Raw genomic sequence first — 21,477 nt, 5'->3', positions numbered from 1 at the left:
TCCCTTAGTAGTCAGTCCACTAAGGTATTACCCAATCCCCATTTATCAAACTGCAGGCTAAGCAGCATCCGCAGAGGCAAAAAGGGCAAGTCAACACTCTGAGTCAAGATCTGACCTTGCTATGGTATGTTGACTTACACTTTTGTCTCCACAGATGCGGCTTAACCAACTAGGTTCTTCCAGCAGTTTCTTTTTTGTTCCAGATTCAAGCATCAGCAGTCTCTTCTGTTCCTTTGGAACTGGGTAAGTATTGGTGTATAATTGTCATATGTACTGAGATACTATGTTAACCTTGTCTTGCATATTGTTCATACAGATCAAGTCATTACACAGTACATTGATGTAGAATAAAGTATAACTATAACAATGTAGAATGATGTGTGAAAGTTACAGAGGAAATGTAGTGAAGGGAAACATCAAACAAAAACCCCAACAGGTAATATGATCTTTATAAACAAGGTCCAGATCTTTCAATGGCACTATATTAATTAAACTAAGTTTAAGAGAGCTAAAATTGCCTATTTAATTCAGTGAGCATTGAGACTGTTTCTTGCAGTTTCCTCCCATACTAACGAGCAGAGAGCTGGTTCCAGTTTAAGCAGCTCCCTCTGCCGACAAACCACACTGTCTACAGGAGCAGCCAAGTTTGTTGACTTTGGTTGCCAATAGTAACTAAGTTTTAAAGTGTTTCCTCCAAGCATCACACGTTGCCCTGAATAGGCGTCTTATGATTTTATGTGGAACTGAGAAATGCCTTTAAAGAAAAGAAAGATTGTGAAGAAAAAGAAATCAGTTGCTAGAAATGAGCCTCAAAATGCTTCAGGAAGTTACAAATGTCCTCTTGACTCCTTTAACCCAGCTGATGTGCCTTGTCCTGTTCCCCTGGGGGAAAAGGTAAGGTTGTTCATGATCCTCATTGTGTTAGAGTCAGAGAGGAATACAAAATAGAAACAAGTCCTTTGGCCCAACTTCTTCATGCTGACCAAGCCACCCAGCTATGCTTCTCCCATTTGCTCCATTTTTGACCCAAATCTCTCTGGCAATTATGCTTTAAATGTTGTTATCGTACTCCTCTCAACCACTTCTTCTGGCAGCTCATTTCATCTCTCACCACCTTCTGCATGAAGGTGATGCCCTTAAGGTCTCATTTAAATTCTCCTCTCCTGTCTTAAACCTATCCGTACACTCGAGTTTTTTTGACTCCCTTTCCCTGATAAAAAGACTGTGTGCATTAACCCTATCTCTGCCCCTCTGGTTCACAGAGCTGACTTAATCTCTGTCATTTCCCTAACTAGTCTATTGCTGTCCTGAAGAAGGTCTCAGCCTGAAACATCAACTTCTTTTTTTCCCATTTCTGTGGACGCTGCTTCACCTGCTGAGCTCCTCCAGCATTTTGTGTATGTTGCTTTGAATTTCCAGAATTTTGTGTGTTTACTGTTGCTTTCCATCTCATTTGTTGAAAGTGTTGCACCAATACTGAAATATAATTATTAAGCAAAGACGAAGGTCTTCTTTCTGTAGTCCACCTCTTTTGTTTCCTCAGTGGCTTCTGCTAGTTTGTTGGCTTTCTAATTTTCTTCAATGATCTCAATGTGTCTTTGGCTTCTTGTGCCAAACGTGGTTGAATTGCCGAGGCACGTTCATGGATTCTGCACCTAAACCAGGAAAACGAAAGGGGGTGAAATGTAGGGCCTCAAAAGTAAAAACAGAAAATGCCGTAAACACTCAGTAGGTCGGGCTGTATCTGTGGAGTGAAAGAAACAGTTGACATTTCGAGCCTAGACTGCCTGACCTGCTGAGTTCCTCCAGCATGTTGTGGGTGTTGCAGGAAACAAAAGGAACTTGATAAGCTGCATGCTTCTTAGCATCACCTTCTCAGCACTGACAAAGGGCCCCTGATTGAAACATTATCTCTGCTTCACTTCCCACAGCAGCCGTCTAACCCGTTTAGTATTTCCAGCATTTTCTGCTTTTATTTTAGAAATGCAACTTCTACTGTTCTTTTTTTTTATTTTCACACTGGATAGGAGTTGGATGGGATAGTGTCCAGAAGATACTGTGCAGTCTTCCTTCCACATCCCAAAGGCACATGAATTAGTAGGCTAATTGGTCACCATAAATTGCCTGTGTTGTGTAGGTTGGGGGGAGTTGATAGGAGTGCGTGAAGAACATGTCATAGGGAAAATAAAGGGGGATTATAAAAAGATATGAAAATCTCCCCATAAATGGATTACTAAGTTTCCAAAACAGGTTACTTGAGTTTGTTGAAGTTCTCTCTGGGTTCATTTGGATATTGCCTTGCATGGAGCATTTCAATGAGGAGAAATTGGATAGGGCTGATCAAGAGAAAATCTGCAGACTCTCGAAATCTGAGGAACACACACAAAATGCCAAAGGATCTCAGCTGGCCAGGCAGCATCTATGGGGAAAAAAATTGACATTTCGGGTTGAGACCCTTTAGCAGGACTGGAGAGAAAACGCTGAGGAGTAGATTTGAAAGGTGGGGGAAGGGGAAAGAGAAAGACAAGGTGATAGGTGAAACCAGGAGGGTGAGAGATGAAGTAAAAAGCTGGGAAGTAAATTGGTGAAAGAGATAGAAGGCCAGGAAAGACAGAAAAGGGGGCAGGAGCACCAGTCCTGCACTTCTCCTACACTGGTGACTATCCCACACTTTTCCTGTGCAACATCAACAACTGCAATGGTGCTGCTTCCTGCACCGATGTTGAACTCGTCATCTTCATCCACTTTGCTTCCAACTTCCACCCTGCCCTCAAATTTACCTGGTCCATTTCTAACACCTTCCTTCCCTTTCTCGATCTCACTGTCTATCTCTGGAGATAGCTTATCCACTGATGTCTATTATAAACCCATGGGGTAGCTCTCACAGCTACCTGAACTATATCTCTTCCCACCTTGTTACTTGTAAAAACGCCATCCCCTTCTCTCAAATCCTCTATCTCCACCACATCTGCTCTTAGGATGAGCCTTTTCATTCTAGAAAGAAGGAGATGTCCTCCCTTTTCAAAGAAAAAGTCCTTCCCTTTCTCCAACTTCAATGCTTCCCTCAACTATATCTCTTTCTTTTCACGCACATCTGTTCTTACCCATCCTACCAAGGATAGAGTGAGTTTGTTTTTCTTGGAGTAGAGGAGGATGAGGAGTGATCTAACTGAGGTATCCAAAATCATGCGGCGCATACTGTAGATGGTGTCAGTGGTGATTCACTTGTCCCCATAACAGAGAATTCTGAAAGCAGAGGATGTAGATTTAGGCTAAGAGGTGTGAGGAGGAACTTATTCACCCAGACAGCAGTTGACATCTGGAACTAAAGGTGTGATATTGGAGAGAGGTATTCTTATAAAATTGAGATGTGCACTTGAAACTCCAAGGCACAAAAAGCTATGGATGCAGTGCAGGTAACTGGGTACCTAGTGGATGAAAAGAGCCATGTTACGTAACTCTGACTTCATGACCATCTGATGTTCCACCTCTGCTGGTTGCGAGAAGGAGCAGTCTGAAGCCAGGCCTTTGGACTGAGACAACCTAGTCATTGTCCACCTGCAGTCTCTCCAGCTGTAGATAACAATCCAACCCAGAAGCCACCTTAACTATTTGCTGCTTAATAGTTTCTTTCCTCATGTCCTACTTGGGTTTCCATGAAAACTAGGCCTATTATGTCAAACTCTTCAGACATGGGCTCTGGCCATGGTCTGAAAATACTTACTGGGGATGTTGTATCCCATGGTTGTGACATAACTCAGAACAAGAACAAGTAACTGGTTTATTATTGTTGCACATACCAATATACAGTGAGAAATATTTGTCTGCCATCTAGATAGATCATTCCGTGGGAGGACATTGATATAGGCAAAAGGAAATTAGTAACAGAGTGCAGAATATAGTAATATATTTACAAAGAAAATGTAGTGCAGACAGACAAACAAAGTCCATGATGAGATTGGTTAAGATATCAAGAGTTCATCTTTATCAAATAAGGGTCAAAGGTCTTTTACCAGTGGGGTAGCTGCTGTCCCTGAACCTGGTGGTATGTACTTTTAGGCATTTGTATCTTCTCAATGGGAGGGGAATAAGAGAGGATGACTGAGAGGGGAGGGTTCCCTGATTATATTGGCTGCTTTCCCGAGCCAGCAGAGAATGCAGACAGAATCAGTGGGGGGTGCCGGGGGGGGGAGGAGACTGGTTTGTGCGATGGACTAGGATGTGCCCACACCTCTCTGCAATCTTATAGCTCCAGGGGCTATAAGTAATTTTTGGATTTCTTTGCCCAAGAGGGCTGTGGAAGCTCAGTCACTGAGTATTTTCAGTCAATAGGTTTTTGGATATTAAGGGAAACGAGAAATGAGATTACTGCTAGAAAGTGGCTGATCAGTCAGATACTAAAGACAGATCAGGTACAAAGGGGCTGAATAGACTATTCTATTCATTCGAGCCCAATAAATAAGTTAAAATGAATAGTGTGTATCCAAAGCATTGTGCGTTTGATTAGCTAAGACTTCACTGATTAGCAAAGTCAAGTTGCAGTTTTTATTGAGGGTGGGGATTATTCTTTCTTCTCACCCCTCCCTCCAGACTCTCACCCCCAAATGAAATCCTATTATGTCACAAACTGCTCACATGCTGAGGGTCTCATTGCAAAGCTGAAAATTTAAGTAAGTTGATTATCGAAGTACATACATATCACCACGTACAACATTGAGATTCATTTTCCTTTGGGTAATCACGGTAAGTAGAAAGAAACACAAGAGAATCAATGACGAACTGCAAACACAAAGACTGATGAACAACCAATGTGCAAATGACAACAAATTGTGCAAAAAAGGGAAAGAAAGACAAGATAATATCATAAAAAATGCATAATAAATACTGAGAACCTATGTTGCAGAGCCCTTGAAAGTGACTTCATGGGTTGTGGAATAATACACCCCAGTTCAAGAGCCTAATGGTTGAGAGGTAGTAACTGTTCCTAAGCCTGGTAGTGTGGAGCCTGATGTTCCTGTATCTCCTTCCTGATTGCAGCAATAAGAAGAGCATGGCCTAGATTGTGGAGGTCCTTGACAATGGATGCTGCTTTCCTGCGACAGCTTAACTTGTAGATGTGCTCAAGAGGGGAAGGATTTTACCTGTGATGGTTAAGTGATCAATGCAGCTTTTCTTTGATAAGGGATCCACATCAGGTGTCTTACAACTTTCAGGCATCTTGGTATAGTCTGCTAGAGTAGAGACATTGTCTAAATAGTCAGAGGCTTCGTCCCAGGGCCGAAAAGGCTAGCACGAGTGGGCGCAGTTTTAAGGTGCTTGGAAGTAGGTACAGAAGAGATGTCAGGGGTAAGTTTTTTTTAATGCAGAGAGTGGTGAGTGCGTGGAATGGGCTGCCAGCAATGGTGGTGGAGGCAGATACGATAGGGTCTTTTAAGAGTCTTTAGATAAGTACATGGAGCTTAGTAAAATAGAGGGCTATGGGTAACCTTAGCTAATTTATAAGGAAAGGACATCATGTTTGGCATAGCTGTGGGTTTTCTATGCTTCTATCTTTCTAAATACAAGTTTCTGAACAGGTAGGTTATTTTATGAAGCCCAAGGTATTAGGGATTCCTAACCTCTGAAATTCCTTCTGCAGCTGCTGGCTTTTCTTCAAGAGTGGAAAGAAGAGAGTCAAGAAATAGTTTGTGGAAGGTTACCTAGCAGAATCCAGCAGGAGTTAACACCCCAGGACATCAGAGATCTCAGGATAGTGTTCAACAAGTCTGACACAAATAAAGTCGGGTGAGTGTGGTAACAGACTTTTAATATAGGAACAGGTTCTATGACCCATGATTTCTGTCCCAACTTGATGCCAAATTAATTGCTATCTAAGTGCGTCTTAGCGATTGTTATCAGATCTTTGTCCATTTTTATAACATTTTCACATCTCCAGGCATCTAAGACTCTTTGTATACACAGTTAGCTCAGTTCAATGGGTGCCACAGTGGCACAGCAGTTGGGGTGACACTATTTGAAGCTCGAGGTGTTCCGGAGTTCAGAGTTCAATTCCCTGGGATTTTTCTGTATGCTCTGGTTTCCTCCCTCAGTCCAAAGATGCACTGGTTAGAAACATAGGAAACCTACAGCACAATGCAGGCCCTTCGGCCCACAATGCTGTGCCGAACATGAACTTAGTTTAGAAATTACCTAGGGTTACCCACAGCCCTCTATTTTTCTAAGCTCCCTGTACCGATCCAGGAGTCTCTTAAAAGACCCTATCATATCATTCTCCACCACCATCACCGGCAGCCCATTCCACGCACTCACCACTCTCTGCGTAAAAAAACTTACCCCTGACTGTGTCCTCTTGTGCTAGCCATTTCAGCCCTGGGAAAAAGCCTCTGACTATCCACACGATCAATGTCTCTCATCATCTTATACACCTCTATCAGGACACCTCTCATCCTCCGTCACTCCAAGGAGAAAGAGTTCACTCAACCTATTCTCATAAGGCATGCTCTCCAATCCAGGCAACATCCTTGTAAATCTCCACTACACCCTTACTATGGTTTCCACATCCTTCCTGTAGTGAGGTGACCAGAACTGAGCACAGTACTCCAAGTGGGGTCTGACCAGGGTCCTATATAGCTGCAGCATTACCTCTCGGCTCCTAAGCTCAATCCCACGATTGATGAATGTCAATACACTGTATGCCTTCTTAACCACAGAGTCAACCTGCGCAGCAGCTTTGAGTGTCCTATGGACTCGGACCCCAAGATCCCTCTGATCCCCCACACTACCAACAGAATACTATAATACTATATTCTCCCATCATATTTGACCTACCAAAATGAACCACCTCACACTTATCTGGGTTGAATTCCATCTGCCACTCAGCAGCCCAGTTTTGTACCCTATCAATGTCCTGCTGTAACCTCTGACAGCCCTCCACACTATCCACAACACCCCTAATCTTTGTGTCATCAGCAAATTTACTAACCCATCCCTCCATCTCTTCATCCAGGTCATTTATAAAAGTCACGAAGAGTAGGGGTCCCAGAACAGATCCCTGAGGCACACCACTGGTTACCGACCTCCATGCAGAATATGACCCGTCTACAACCACACTTTACCTTCTGTGGGCAAGCCAGTTCTGGATCCACAAAGCAAGGTCTCCTTGGATCCCATGCCTCTTTACCTTTTCAATAAGCCTTGCATGGGATACCTTATCAAATGCTTTACTGAAAGCCATATACACTACATCTACTGCTCTATCTTCATTGATGTTTTTAGTCACATCCTCAAAAAATTCAATCAGGCTTGTAAGGCACGACCTGCCTTTGACAAAGCCTTGATGACTATTCCTAATCATATTATGCCTTTCCAAATGTTCATAAATCCTGCCTCTCAAGATCTTTTCTATCAACTTACCAACTAAGTAAGGCTCACTGGTCTATAATTTCCTGGGCTATCTCTAATCCCTTTCTTGAATAAAGGAAGAACATCTACAATGCTCCAATCATCTGGAACCTCTCCTGTCCCCATTGATGATGCAAAGTTCATCGCCAGAGGCTCAGCAATCTCCTCCCTTGCCTCCCATATCTTGCCTGGGGTACATCTCGTCCAGTCCCAGAGACCTATCCAACTTGATACTTTCCAAAAGCTCCAGCACATCCTCTTTCTTAATGTCTATATACTCAAGCTTTTCAGTCTGCTGTTAATCACCCCTACAATCACCAAGATCCTTTCCGTAATGAATACTGAAGCAAAGTATTCATTAAGTATCTCTGCTATCTCCTCTGGTTTCATACACACTTTTCCACTGTTACACTTCAGTGGTCCTATTCTCTCACATCTTATCAGTTAGTTGGTTAATTGGTCACTGTAAATTGTCCTGTGATTAGGGTGGTGTTAATTAGGTGGTTTGCTGGGCGGTGATGTTCGTTGGGCTGGAAGGGCTGTTCCATGCCACATCTCTAAATAAGTAAAATAGATGTAGATAAAAGATAATTTTATTTTCATGTACACAAGTATGGTGAGGTAGAGATACAACGAAAAAATCACAACAGCATCACAGGCATAGATAACATACAGAATATAAATTATATGTAAATCACTATTTAATTTTCACTGTCACATTAAATCTATTATCTGGGGAAAATGAACAAAAGACCGTAAGAATTAGACTATTCGGCCCAGTGAGACTGCTCTGATATCCCATCAGGACTGATTTATTACCCTTCTCAACACCAGTCTTCTGCCTTTCCCTATAACCTTTAATGCCTTTGCTATCAACCTCTGCTTTAAATATACCCGATGACTTGACCTCCACAGACATCAGTGGCAGTGTATTCCACAGAGTCACCACTGCTAGCTAAATTATTTCCTCCTCACCTCTGTTCTAAAGGATGTCCTAACCTGTATCCTCTTGTCTGAGACTCCTCAACTATAGGAAACATCCTTTCAACCTTCACTCTAATTAGGCCTTTAAATATTTGACAGGTTTCTATGAGATCTTCCTCATCCTTCTAAACTCCAATGAGTACAGGCTCAGGGCCATCATTTACTCCTCACATGTTAATCCTTTCATTTCTGGAATAATTCTCCTGAACCTCCTCTGAACCCTCTACAATGCCAACATGTCCTTCTTTAAATAAGAGACCCAAAACAGCTCACAATATTCCAAGTGTGTTCTGACCAATGCCTTATAAAGCCTCAGCATTACATACTTGCCTTTATATTCTAGTCTTCTTGAAATTAATGCTAACATTGCATTTAGGCAAACTAATTAAGTTTCTAGTAAGTTTTTTTTTTCTGTTAGTACATAACTAGTGTGCTGAGAATGGTTCCAGAGTTAATGGTATGCTCCTTGTGTGAGATATGGGAACTTTAGGCGATATCCAGTCTCCCCAGTAGCTACGTATATCTGCACAAAGTGCACCGAACTGCAGCTCCCGAAGGACCATGCTCAGTAGCTGCACCTGCAGTTCAGTGACCTTCGGCTCATACAGGAGACTGAGGAAGTGATAGTAAGGAGCTACAGGGAGGTAGCCACCCCTAGGTTGACAGGAAGCAGGTACCTTAGTGACTGTTAGGAGAGGGAAAGGGAATAGGCAGTGAGTGCAGAGTACCTCTGTGACAGTTCCCCTCAATAATAAGTACACCGATATGGGTACTTCTGGGGGAGGGGGGGCACCCACCGGAAGTAGCCGCTGTAACCTGACCTCTGGCACAGAGTCTGTTGCTGTGGCTCAGATAGGAAGGGGGGGGGGTGCAGGAGAAGAGGAGTTTAGTAGTGATAGATAATTAGAGGAGCAGACAGCAGATTCTGAGGATATGAAAGATGGTACGTTGCCTTTCAGGTGCCAGGGTAAGGGATGTCTCTGATCAGATCCACGTCATTCAAGTAGAGGGTAAACAGTGGAAAGTCATGGTACATTGTGGTACTAAGTACATAGCTACAAAAAGGGATGAGGTCCTGATGAGAGAAAATAAGGAGTTGGGTAGAAAGCTGAAAAGCAGGACCTTGAGGGTAGTAACCTCTGGATTGCTGCCTGTGGCATGCGCCAGTGAGGGTAAAAATAGGATGATTTGGCAGATCAATGTGAGGCTGAAGAACTGGTGCAGGGGGCAGGGTTTCAGATTCCTGAATCATTGGAATCTCTTCTGGGGGAGGTATGGCCTGTACAAAAAGGATGGGTTACTCCTGAGCTCAAAGGGGACTAAAAGCCTTGCAGGCAGGTTTGCTGGAGCTGTTAGTGAGGGCTTCATCTAATTTGGCAGGGGGAAGGGAACCAGAGTGATAGGGCTGAAAATGGGGCAGTTGGTATACAACTGTGTGTAGTGAGACTGTGAGGAAGGACAGACAGAAGACAGAGCGAAATTGCAGTCAGTAGGATGAGTTAAAAGGTAACAGGGGGCTAATATCAAAAAGGGCGATGAACACAGGACTGAAGGTGTTATATTTACATGTACACAGTATGCAGAATAAGGTAGGTGATTTTTCAGCACAGTTAGAAATTGGCAGGAATGAAGCCCTGGGCATTGCTGAGTTTTGACTGAAAGGACAGATGGGAGCTTAACATCTAAGGATACAAGTTGTATCAAAAGAATAGACAGGTAGACAGAGGGTGTGTTTGGCTCTGTTGGTAAAAATTGAAATCAAATCCTTAGAATGAGGTGATCTAGTATCAGAAGAACCCTTGTGGGCAGAGTTAAGAAGCTGGAAGTGTAAAAAGACCCTGATAGGAGAAATATACAAGCCTCTGCACAGTAGCCAGGATGTGAGCTACAAATTAAAGTGGGAAATAGAAAAGATATATCAAAAGGGAGATTTCTGATAGTCATGGGGAATTTCAACACACAGGTAGATTGGAAAAATCAGGTTGGTGCTGGACCCCAAGAGAGGAGACTTGTAGAATGGCTAGGAGATGGCTTTTTAGAACAGTTTGTGGTTAAGCTCACAAGGGAAATGGAAATTCTGGATTTAGTGTTATGTAATGACACAGATTTGGTTAGGGAGCTTAAGGTAAAGGAACCCATCGAAGACAGTGATCATATTATGATAGAATTCATCCTGCAGTTTGAGAAGGAGAAGTTAAAAATGATGTATCAGTATTACAATGGAGTAAAGGAAACTACAGAAGCACGAGAGAGGAGCTGGCTAAAGTTGAAGGGAAGGGGATACTATCAGAATAGCAATGCTGGGTTTCTGGGAGAAAGTTGGAAGCTGCAGGAAAATTACATCCTAAAGATGAAAAATTATTTTAAAGGGATGAGGCAACAGTAGCTGACAAGGGAAGTCAAAGACTGCATCAAAGCAAAAGAGAGGGCATATAATGTAACAAAAATTAATGGGTAGGTAAAGGATTAAGAAGCTTTTAAAAATCAATGCAAGGCAACTAAAGACATAAAGAGAGAAAAAATGAAATATGAAAGTATGCTAGACAAAATATAAAAAACGATACAAGAAGTTTTTCAGATATTTATGGAGTAAAAGAGAGATGAGAGTAGATATTGGGTCACTGTAAAATGAAACATGTAATGACATATGTACTAATGGGGGTCAAAGAAATGGTGGAAGACCTTAATAAGTATTTTATTTCAGTCTTCACTGTGGAAGGCACTAGCAGAATGTCAGAAAAGGAAGGTGTCGGGGGCAAAAGTGAGTACATTTGCAATTAGTAAGAAGCAGCTTCTTGGGAAGTTGAAAATTCTGAAGGTCAATAGATCACCTGGACCAGATGGACTACACCCCAGGGTTCTGAAAGAGATTGTAAAGGTATTAGTAATGACCTCTCAAGAATCACTAGACTCTGGAATGGTTCTGGAGGTTTTGAAAATTGCAAATTCCACTCCATTTTTTAAGAAGGGAGTGAACCAGAAGAAAGGAAATGATAGGCCAGTTAGCTTGATTTCAGTGGTTGGAAAGATCTTGGAGTCCTTTATTAAGATGAGATTTTGGAGTTCTTGGAGTAACATGACAAAAGAGGCCAATGTCAGAATGATTTCCGTATGGGGAAATCCTGCCTGACCAATCTGTTGGAATTCATTGAGGAAGTAACAGGTAAAGTAGACAAAGGAGTATCAGTCGTTGTTGTTTATTTAGATTTTCAGAAGACCTTTGACAAGGTGCCATACATGAAGCTGCCTATCACAATAAGACCCCATAGTATTACCAGAAAGTTACTTGCATGGATACAAGACTGGCTGACTTGCAGGAGGCAAAGAGTGGGGATAAAGTGGTCCTTTTCTGGTTGGTTGCTGGTGAGTACTGGTGTTCTGCAGGGGTCAGTGTTGGGATTGCTTCCTTTCAAGTTATACGTCAATGATTTAGATGAAGGTATTAATGGCTTTGTGAATGATGCAGAAGATTAATAGAAGGTTGGGTAGTGTTGAGGAAGCAACGTGTCTGCAAAAGGACTTAGACAGAATGGAAGAATGGGCAAAGAAGTGGCAGATGGAATATAGTGTAGGGAAGTGCCTGTCATGCACTTTGTTAGAAGGAATAAAGACCTGGACTATTTTCTAAATGGTGAGAAAATTCAAAAATCTAAGGTACAAAGAGGCATGGGAGTCCTTAAGCAGGGTTCACTAAAGATTAACTTACAGTTTGAGAGGGTGATAAGGAAGGCAAATGCAATGTGAGCACTTAGTTTGAGAGAACTAGAATACAAAAGCAAGGATGTAATGCTGAAGCTTTATAGGGCATTGGTCAGACCACACTTAGGGTATTGTGACCTGTTATCTAAAAGAAATGCTGGCATTGGAGGATGTTAACAAGAATGAAAATGTTAACATATGAGGAGTGATTGATAGCTGTGGGCCTGTATTTACTGGAATTTAGAAGGATGAATGGGGATCTCATTGAAAACTAGCAATATTGAAAAGCCTAGATAGAGTGGATGTGAAGAATATGTCCCCTATACTGGGGGTTTCTAGGACCAGATGGTACAGCCTCAAAATAGAGGAACATCTTTGATGAGACGGATCAGAGATGAAGAAACATTTATTTAGCCTGTGGGTGGTGAATCTGTGGAATTCATTGCCACAGATAGCTGTGTCGCTCTGTAGGGCAAGTCATTGGGAGTACTTAAGGTGGAGGTTGATAGGTTCTTGATTAATCAGGGTGTCAAAGGTTACGAGAAGAAGGTAGGAGAACGGAGGTAAGAGGGATAACAAGTCAGCTGTGATGGAATGGCAGAGTAGTCTTGATGAGCTGAATGGCCTAATTCTACTCCTATGTCTTGTATCACAGACCCTTTTTGCTGGAATTCACAGGATGTCTGGTGAAATCAAGACTGAATATACACATTAGAATAAATGATGACACTGCATTGTCTTATCAGTGTGGCAGAATAGAGGGACCTATAAGTTTGGGTATATGGTTCCCTGAAAGTGTGGTGACAGGTAAACATGATGGTGAAGACGTCTTTTGGCACACTAGCCTTCGTCAGTTAGGGCATTGATTATGAAAGCTGGCAGGTCATGTATAGGTTGTACAAGACACCGGCAAGGCTCCACTTGGAGTATCGTACTCAGTTTTGGTCACTCTAGTATACAGTAGAAAAGAGTGCAGAACAAAAGTTACAAGGATGTTGATATGACTTGAGGAGATGAATTATAAGATGAGGTTGGACAGGATAGACTCTTTTGCTTGGGGCATAGCAGACTGAGTGGTGAAGAAAGCCCCTAACACTGAGTGGAGTCGTTGGGACGTCATCATGACATTTTTTAGCAGGCTTTCTTATTTTCACAAGGCCAAGTTGCTAGCTCGACACTCAACTCAGCACGGATGGAAAGCGTGCAAGGGAGCCGGCTGGATACGAACCTGGGAGACTTCACTCAGAAGTCCGGCACTGATGCCACTATGCCACCAGCCAGACTTACAGAAGAGTATATAATAATCATGAGAGGTATAAGTTGGATAGATGCACTCAGTTTTTCCCCATGGCTGGAGAGTCAAGCACCAGAAGGCATAGGTTTAAGACAAGAGAGGAGAGTTTCAAGAAGGACTTGAAGGACACCTTTTTCTGCACATAGTGGTACGTACTGTAAATGGAATAGGCTGCCATAGGAATTGGTAAAGGCAGGTACAGTGACAAATTTTAAAGGACATTTGGACAAGCACATGGACTGAAAAGGCTTAGAACACAGTGGCAGATGGAATGAACTTGGAGAGGATTTCTGGTTGGTATGAATGGCCTACTTCTGTGCTGTGTAACTTTGTGCTTGCAGGACGACATGCAAACAATTAGTATACTGGATCAAGGTCATTTCAATGGTTGGCTGCAGCTGAACTGATCATGGGGGTGCTGTTGTGAAGCTTGGCAACCGGATGAATATGATGGAGAGATAATAAGCTGCATGGACATGCAGGGCCATGGGGAATTTCTTTCAGTGCTACATGACTTTATAAAAATAAAACCAGAAAGGATTGTCACAAAGCTGAACGACATCTTAGTCGAGCTAAGAATAAGAATCAATGATGAACAATCCCAGATCTGAAACACTGACTATTTCACTTTCTGTGGATGCTGAGTGTTCCCAGCATTCTCTGTTTTAATTTCTAATACTACGATGTCCATGTTACAGCCAGTGTTGGGTAGCCAGGTTGTGTACTAACATGTATAAACAGAGAGGTAACATTTGAGGAATAACAGGTGAAGGAAAATGCACCAATCAGAAACATCAACAGCATCAAACTGAAATGTTTTCCCTTGGTTATCATCCTTCTGGGTGCACAAAAGATGGCAGATGCCGGAATCAGACAGCAGGACTCTTAACTTCCACTGGACCAAGCCTCTGTGACAATCATCAGGCCACTGTCTCCTATATCATGAATTCAGATGGCTCTCAAACTGAAACATTGACTGTCCATTTCTCTCCACATATGCTGCCTGAGCTGTTGTGTTCTTCCAGCTCCATTGTGGAATACTCCTAGGTCCCAATTAATAAACTGGGTCAGTCAGCATGTGCTTAAAGCACTTAAGTGGATCAAAGAAGTATGGGTTTGAGTTTGGTCCAGCAACAATCAGTTATTTATTGTAATAGTAAAATTCTGATAATCTGGCATTCTCAGGAGTTTTGAGGTGTAAAATCGCAAATTTACGAACTATTGGATGTTATTCAAGATTAATGTACCAACAAATTTCAATTCCCTTTATGGAAAAATGTTACCAGCAAAGCATGTTAAAAGAAAAATTGGAAGCAGGGCCCCAGAGATTTAGAAAGGAGCTTGGCAAAGATTATCTAGTTAGCTGCTACCAAAGTCCTGAGGAAGAATATCAGAGTGCACTGCACCTGGATAACTAGTTGGGATTACATTCCAATGTAAGATAAGCTATATCCCAAGCCACAGAGAGCCCTTACTCATATAAACGATGTCTCTTGTAAATTAATGGATGCTTCACATTTGTTTCCAATGCACCAGAAAATACTTACTTTTCAGTTAAATTCTAATCAAGCAACACATTGTTGGAAATTTATAGAAAATGAAAACGATTGCAAATGCCAGAAATTGGCAATAAAAGCAGAAATCTTAGGAAATATTCAATGGTCAGTCAGCATCTACAAAAAAGAGAAGAATATAATTGATGACATTTTATCAGAATTACATATTACCAACAATTTGTTTTCAGATCAACGGCTATACATGAACTTGTGGGTGTTAATTTATTTAACAATAAAAATGTATTTTAATCAGTCATTTTAACTTAGGTATCTTAACTCAGCTGAGGTTCTTGCAGCTCTACGGATCCTTGGTTTTGGTGTTAACCAGGAGGAATTGAGGAAAATGATGAGCAATTTGGGGCATTTAAAAGAAAAGTAAGTGTAGCAATTATTGGCTATTTTTCCTGCAATAGTTAAGCATGTTTGTCTGCACTTTTTATTTTGTTGAATGCCTACGCTGTATGTTATTTGATATATAATCCATCCATCGGATGGTATAGCTGGTAGAGCAGATATCTCACAGCTCCAGAAACCCTGCTTTAATATTGACCTCAAGTGAGGGAAGTGGGGAGGGTAGATCGAAGTAGGGTAGTCACATGGAGAACTGTGTGAAGTTTCCACGTTCTCCCTGTGACCTTACCAATCAGACCTAGCACCTCCCAGCCTCTGTTACTATTTCCACACTCTCTTCCTCATTACCTCTGCCACTGCTGCTCAGCTGCATCCATATATCGTCAGCCAGCACTTACTTCACCACTTCCTTTCACCTTTTTATATTAGCTCTCCCTTTTATTTTTAGTTCAGATAAAGTGCCTTAACCTGAAACATCAGCGTCAATTGTCCGTTACCCCGGTGATGCAGTCTAATTCCCAGAATTCCTCAGCTTCTCTTGTGCTACCCCTGTAACCTTGTGGGTTTCCTCCGGGCGTTCTGATTTCCTCCCACATCCAAAGGCACGTGGATTGGTAGGTTAACCGGCCACTATTAATTGCCCCTCATGTCTGGATGAGTGGTAAAATCTGAGGAGAGTTGATGCAAATGGTGGAGAACATAAAAAATGAGAATAATGTAGATTTACAGTAAACAGATGGTTGGTGGTTGGTGTTTTTCATTGGTCTGAAGAGCCTGACTCTGTGCTATATCTCAGTGACTCCATACTTTTTCTGAACATGCTGATGTCTGCTGGAGGTGGAATCAGTGCACAGTTGACCTCACTGTGACATTATCATGGGAGGTTCCAGAAACTGATGTTAGTCAGGGACTTGTGTAAAGGATTTGATTGGGTCCTTAAAAGGGCTGACGTAAAAACCAGGAAGCCTAACAACAAGGAAGAACCCGTTACTACCGCCTGTCTTCTTTATATCTCCACGGTTTCTGGAAGGAACGCCAGGATCCTGAAGAAATATTGTATCCACAAACACAAACACAAAATCATAAATCACAGCTTATGTGGTTCAAAGATAACCCGGGACTCAGGCCAGCTGGTGTGAACAGGATTCCCTGTGAATGCTGTGTAGCGTGTATTGGCCAGAAAGGACACACAGTGGTAACCAGAATTAAGGAGAATAGGAGGTGTATCAGCTTGTGTTACCCAGAGAAATTGGTGGCAGCAGAACATTGCATTTACAGTGGCCATAGGATTGACTTAGATGGCACAAAACTACTGTGCCACACCAATGGCTTCTGGGACTGCCTGCTAAAGGAAGCCATTGAAATAAAACTAGAGGAAAAGAATTTTAACAAAGGCAAAAGTCTCACTCTACGTGAGAACTGGAATTTGATTATAAACAAGGTGGGAGAGCAGAAACCTGATTGGATGAGGACCAAACCAATCAGAAGGGACAGACTATGGGGTTATAAATACCAGTGGACCGGACTACGGGTTTATGAATACCCGGATGAAGATGGCAGTGTTGATCATCAAAACGTTGGTTATAACGGATACTTATACCCCGCTGGAAGCCTGAGAAGAGTTTATGGGATCTTCCTGTTTCACTGCTCTATCATCTGGTGGCTTGCTCTTACACTTCTCAATTTGCTGTCTTTCTGTTTTCCCACAGCAATGTGAGTTTCCATGATTTCCTTCAGATTGTGATAGAATATCAGGGGGATGCCAGAGACGTCTTTGAGGAAATTAAACAGGGATTTGATCTCTTTGATTGTGGTGAGTCATCAAGACAGATTTTATCACTAGATAACTGAATCATGTGTTCACAAAAATGATGAGAGGTAGAACTGCAGCAATGAAAATATTGCATAGGTTTTGACAAATATAATGACATCTTTTGCTCAGATGCATTATTTGTAGTCAAGACGATGTACCCAGAGTCATAGATCTCAGGACTGAAAGAGTCCTTTCACATACCCTCTGCGTCAGTTCTCTGAAAGAACTGTACATTTTCCATGGTAATTTTTATTCTTCCAAATACCTAGTCCTCTTTCATTGCAAATCTTCTGACAGTTTCTGTTTTTTAAAAAAAGTCAAACATCCTTTTGTTCTTTAAGTGACCTTAACAATATCTCAAGGTAGAGAGTAAGAGCCAGCAGGTTTCGTGCATAACTGAATTGAATATTCAACCTTCAAAGATCCATGTTTTTGTACTCAGGCACTGGAGATTTGCTTCCCTTCTTCTTCCCAAGCTTTTCATGAATTCTTATATAACAGCCTGCTTCTGCTCTACTTTAATTTATTTTCATTATTGAACACCACACAATTAAAATGTTCATGAAACAAATGCATGAAATTTCTGATTTTTCACATTACACATGCTCTGTGTTAGATCCATTTTCTAAAGACATCACAGTTGTCACAATCATTTTCAACCTTTTCCTTTATCCTCAATGAATGATCTTGGCTTAAAATGTTAACTGTTTATTCCCTATCCATAGATGGTGTCTGAACTGCTAAGTTCCTTTTGGATTTTGTATGTAACTTGCTTGTTAACACATGAATATTTTATGAAAAGAACAGCTTGTTGTTAATACATTTATTATTTGTTGTAAAATAGGGTAATATGATTGTTAATAAGAATTAAAATTCACATGCCATCATTTTAGAGTTTTCTCAATTTTAAAGCTGTGAGCTTGCATTGATGTTGCTGTGGAGCATCTTTCTGCAGTGGTTCACCCTTGGTGCTATGCTCACTGTGTGTCCTGGAGAATAAGGTCACAGCTGGTGCCAGTTCTGCCCAGTGCACTTTACCTGATAGTCAGCATGGACTCAATGGGCTGAATGGCACATGTCCTCGCTGTATCGCTCTGTGGCTGTGACATAGCATGCTCCCCATTAACTCTGGGGAAATACCAACAAGTTGGTGAATTAATTTGGCGATATTGTTTGAACCTCCACACCAGATTTTGTGGTACAATTACCATTTTGTTGCTTCAAGCTTCTAGCAGTTAAACAGTTTTAAGAGTATCAAATGTTCTGCTTAGTTTTGTTCCAGTGAGAAAAATGTTAAAAAAACAAAAACAAAAAGTATGACAAAGAACCTGCTGGAGGAACTCTGTGGGCCAGGCCACGAAGGAATTTCTGATGGCTCAGGCTGAAGCCCTGCATCAGGAATCTCCCCACGGATGCTGCTCAACCCACTGAGATCTTCCAGCAGTTTTCTTTTTGCTCCAGATTCGAGCATAAGCAGTCTGTGGAAAATTAAGTGGCTTTTTAATACGTGCTTAAATATGATTACTTGCAGACAGTGATGGGAAGATCACTTTTGACAATCTCAAAGATGCCTGCAAGTCTGCGGGTGTTTACTTCTCAAATGAAGATTTACAGGAGATGATCAAAGGAGTGGACACTAAAGGTGATGGTACAGTGAACATGGAAGAGTTTACTGAACTCATGCTGAAAACAAACTTGTTCTGATTGAGCAGTTTCCCTGGGACATTTACAATATGTAACCCTCTTCATTCTAATACAAAGTTAACCAATATCTCAGCTGTTGGTACCACAGCCATCAGTAAGAGTATATTTCAATATAAAACACCATGACAGGCCTCACTCCTTTAGATACTGTTTTAAAACATAACTTGTAATTCCTTTTTTGTGTGTCTTTTTATGGAGGAAAAACCTATAGCCTTCATCAGCATTATGGATTCAAATTCCAAGATCATTTGCCAAGTAAGCTCTCAGAAATCTGTTTACTGGCAGCTGTTCTTGAAACCTCCCACAAAAGAAATGATGGGGATAAACTTTCCTGAGGCTCCTTCAGCTCCACTGAAGTAACTCCATCAGTTACTGTTGACACCTCAAGTCAATTCCTGCACACCACAGTTATATTGGTCTTCAATGGTTCATCTACAAATCAATGCTTTGTCTGTTGTGTGGTAACTTTTTAACATTAATGATTTATGTGAAGGCTCTGTCTGAGGGGAAAACAATTTTATTAACCAGAATCTATGTTGAATTTTGTGCAGTTTCTGTCTGCAGCTCTGGGTTAACAATATTTCAAACTTCTGTTCCCTTTTAAAGTATCTTGTTGGATGAAATTATCCTTTGTTTTGGATCATGGTGCAATATCAGCTGTCCTCTCCTTGCTGTGATCAAAGCTAACTTACCTATGTTAAGACTATAAGACCATAAGGCATAGGAGCAGAATTAGGCCACTCAGTGCATTGGGTCTGCTCAGCCATTCCATCATGGCTGATGTATCTTGCAATCCCTTTCTTTTGCTATCTCCTGTAACCTTTAAACACCCTGACTAATCAAGAACCTACCAACCTACATTTTAAAAAATACTCCATGATTTTGCATTTCCCTTCCTTACCACTGACTCAACCTGTTATTTAAGCTTTAGGGAATCCTGCTCAAGGACTCCCAAGTCCCTTTGCACTGATGATTTTTGAATTTTCTTCCTATTCAGAAAGTAGTCTCTGCCTTTATTCCTTCTTCCAAAGTACATGACAATACATTTCCCTACACTATTTCTTTGCCTATTCACCTGAACTGTCTAAACCTTTCTGCAAACTTCCTGCTTCCTCAACACCATTTGTCCCTCCATCTATCTCTGTATCATCTGCAAAGTAAGCCACAAAGCCATCAATTCCATCATTCAAATCATTGACATATAATGTGAAAAGAAGAGGCCCCAGTACCGACAACTTGCTGAACTCCATTAGTCACTGGCAACCAATCAGGATAGTCCCCTTTACTTTTACTCTTTGCCTCCTGCCAGTCAATCACTCTTCTGTCTATGCTAGTGTCTTTCCTGTAATTCCATAGGTTTTTATCTTGTTCAGTTGCTTCATGTATGGCACCTTGTCCAAGGCTCTCTGTAAATCTAAGTAAACAACACTCAGTGACTATTTATCTACCTTGCTTGTTATTTCCTCAAAGAATTTCCAACAAGTCTGTCAGGCAATATTTCCCCTTAAGAAAATGATGCTGAATTTAGTTTACCTTATGCCTCCAAATACTGTGAAAACCTCATCCTTAATAATACATCTTTCTAATCATTGAAGTGTGACTAACTGGGGGTAGGATTCTGGTGTTTTAATCCAAGGTTCCTTAAGAAGTCAGGAAAGAAGCACAATTGATCTTTGGAGAGCTGATGGAAAAATCTATAGATAAGAATCAACCAATTAGAAATCACTTATTCTATACTGCAATACCAAATTAACCAATGAGAATGCATTTATTCACTTAATGCAGAACAAAGTTGCTTCCAGAACTTTCCAGGATTATAATTTGTGTCTTTACTAGAGCAGAGTTCCAACCTTTTTTTATGCCATGGATGAATACAATTAATTAACGGACCCCGGGTTGGGAACTCATGCACTAAAGGCATATTAAACTGTTTAAGAGCTACTTAAATGCAAGCAGATAATTAATTGTTAAACTGCAAATAAAATAACAATTAAACAGCCTAATCTAAGAATTAATGAGTTGTATCCAACATAGCCAATAATTTCCTTTGTTCTGCCTCCCTTCCTTCTTAAAGAGTGGAGTGATATTTGCAATTTTGCATTCCACTGAAACTGTTCCAGAATCTAGTGATTCTTGAAAGATCATTTCTAATGCCTCTACAATCTCTTCAGCTGTCTCTTTCAGAACCCTGGGGCGTAGTCCATCTGGTCTAGGTGACTTATTTACCATTACAGCTTTCAGCCTCCCAAGCATCTTCTTAGTAATAGCAATTACACTCACTTCTGTCCCCTGACACTCTCAAATTTCTGGCATACTGCTAGTGTTTTCCACAGTGAAGACTGACAAAAAAATACTTATTAAATCTGTCCACCATTTCTGTTTTCCCATTACTACCTCTCCAGGGTAATTTTCCAATGGTCCAATATACACTCTCATCTCTCTTTTGCACTTTATATATCTGTAAAAACCTTTGGTTTTTATGATATTGGTTACTTTCATATTTCATCTATGTTCTCATGTATTTTTCAGTTGAATTCTGTTGGCAATAATTGCTTTATCCTCCCTTTATGCTTCTTCATTTAGGGGATGCATTTATCCTGCACTTTTAAACTGTTCCCAGAAACTCCAGCCATTGCTGTTCTGCTGTCACTGATAGTGTCTTCTTGCAATCAATT

At 41.2% G+C, this 21,477-nt stretch overlaps 1 protein-coding gene across 1 annotated transcript; it reads left to right on the top strand.

Moving 5' to 3' along the window:
* The first annotated feature begins 687 nt into the window (after positions 1 to 687).
* Positions 688 to 20,239, top strand: LOC132381987 (uncharacterized). Its single transcript, XM_059951733.1, has 5 exons — positions 688 to 894; positions 5,639 to 5,784; positions 15,202 to 15,309; positions 16,995 to 17,098; positions 18,630 to 20,239. The coding sequence occupies exons 1-5, from the start codon at positions 751 to 753 to the stop codon at positions 18,800 to 18,802; spliced, it is 675 nt and encodes a 224-aa protein (XP_059807716.1). The 5' UTR covers positions 688 to 750; the 3' UTR covers positions 18,803 to 20,239.
* Positions 20,240 to 21,477: the final 1,238 nt, after the last annotated feature.

This window comes from Hypanus sabinus, chromosome 27 (assembly GCF_030144855.1).
Source record: "Hypanus sabinus isolate sHypSab1 chromosome 27, sHypSab1.hap1, whole genome shotgun sequence".
NCBI lineage: Eukaryota > Metazoa > Chordata > Chondrichthyes > Myliobatiformes > Dasyatidae > Hypanus > Hypanus sabinus.
This window is presented reverse-complemented; position numbering and strand designations above follow the sequence as displayed.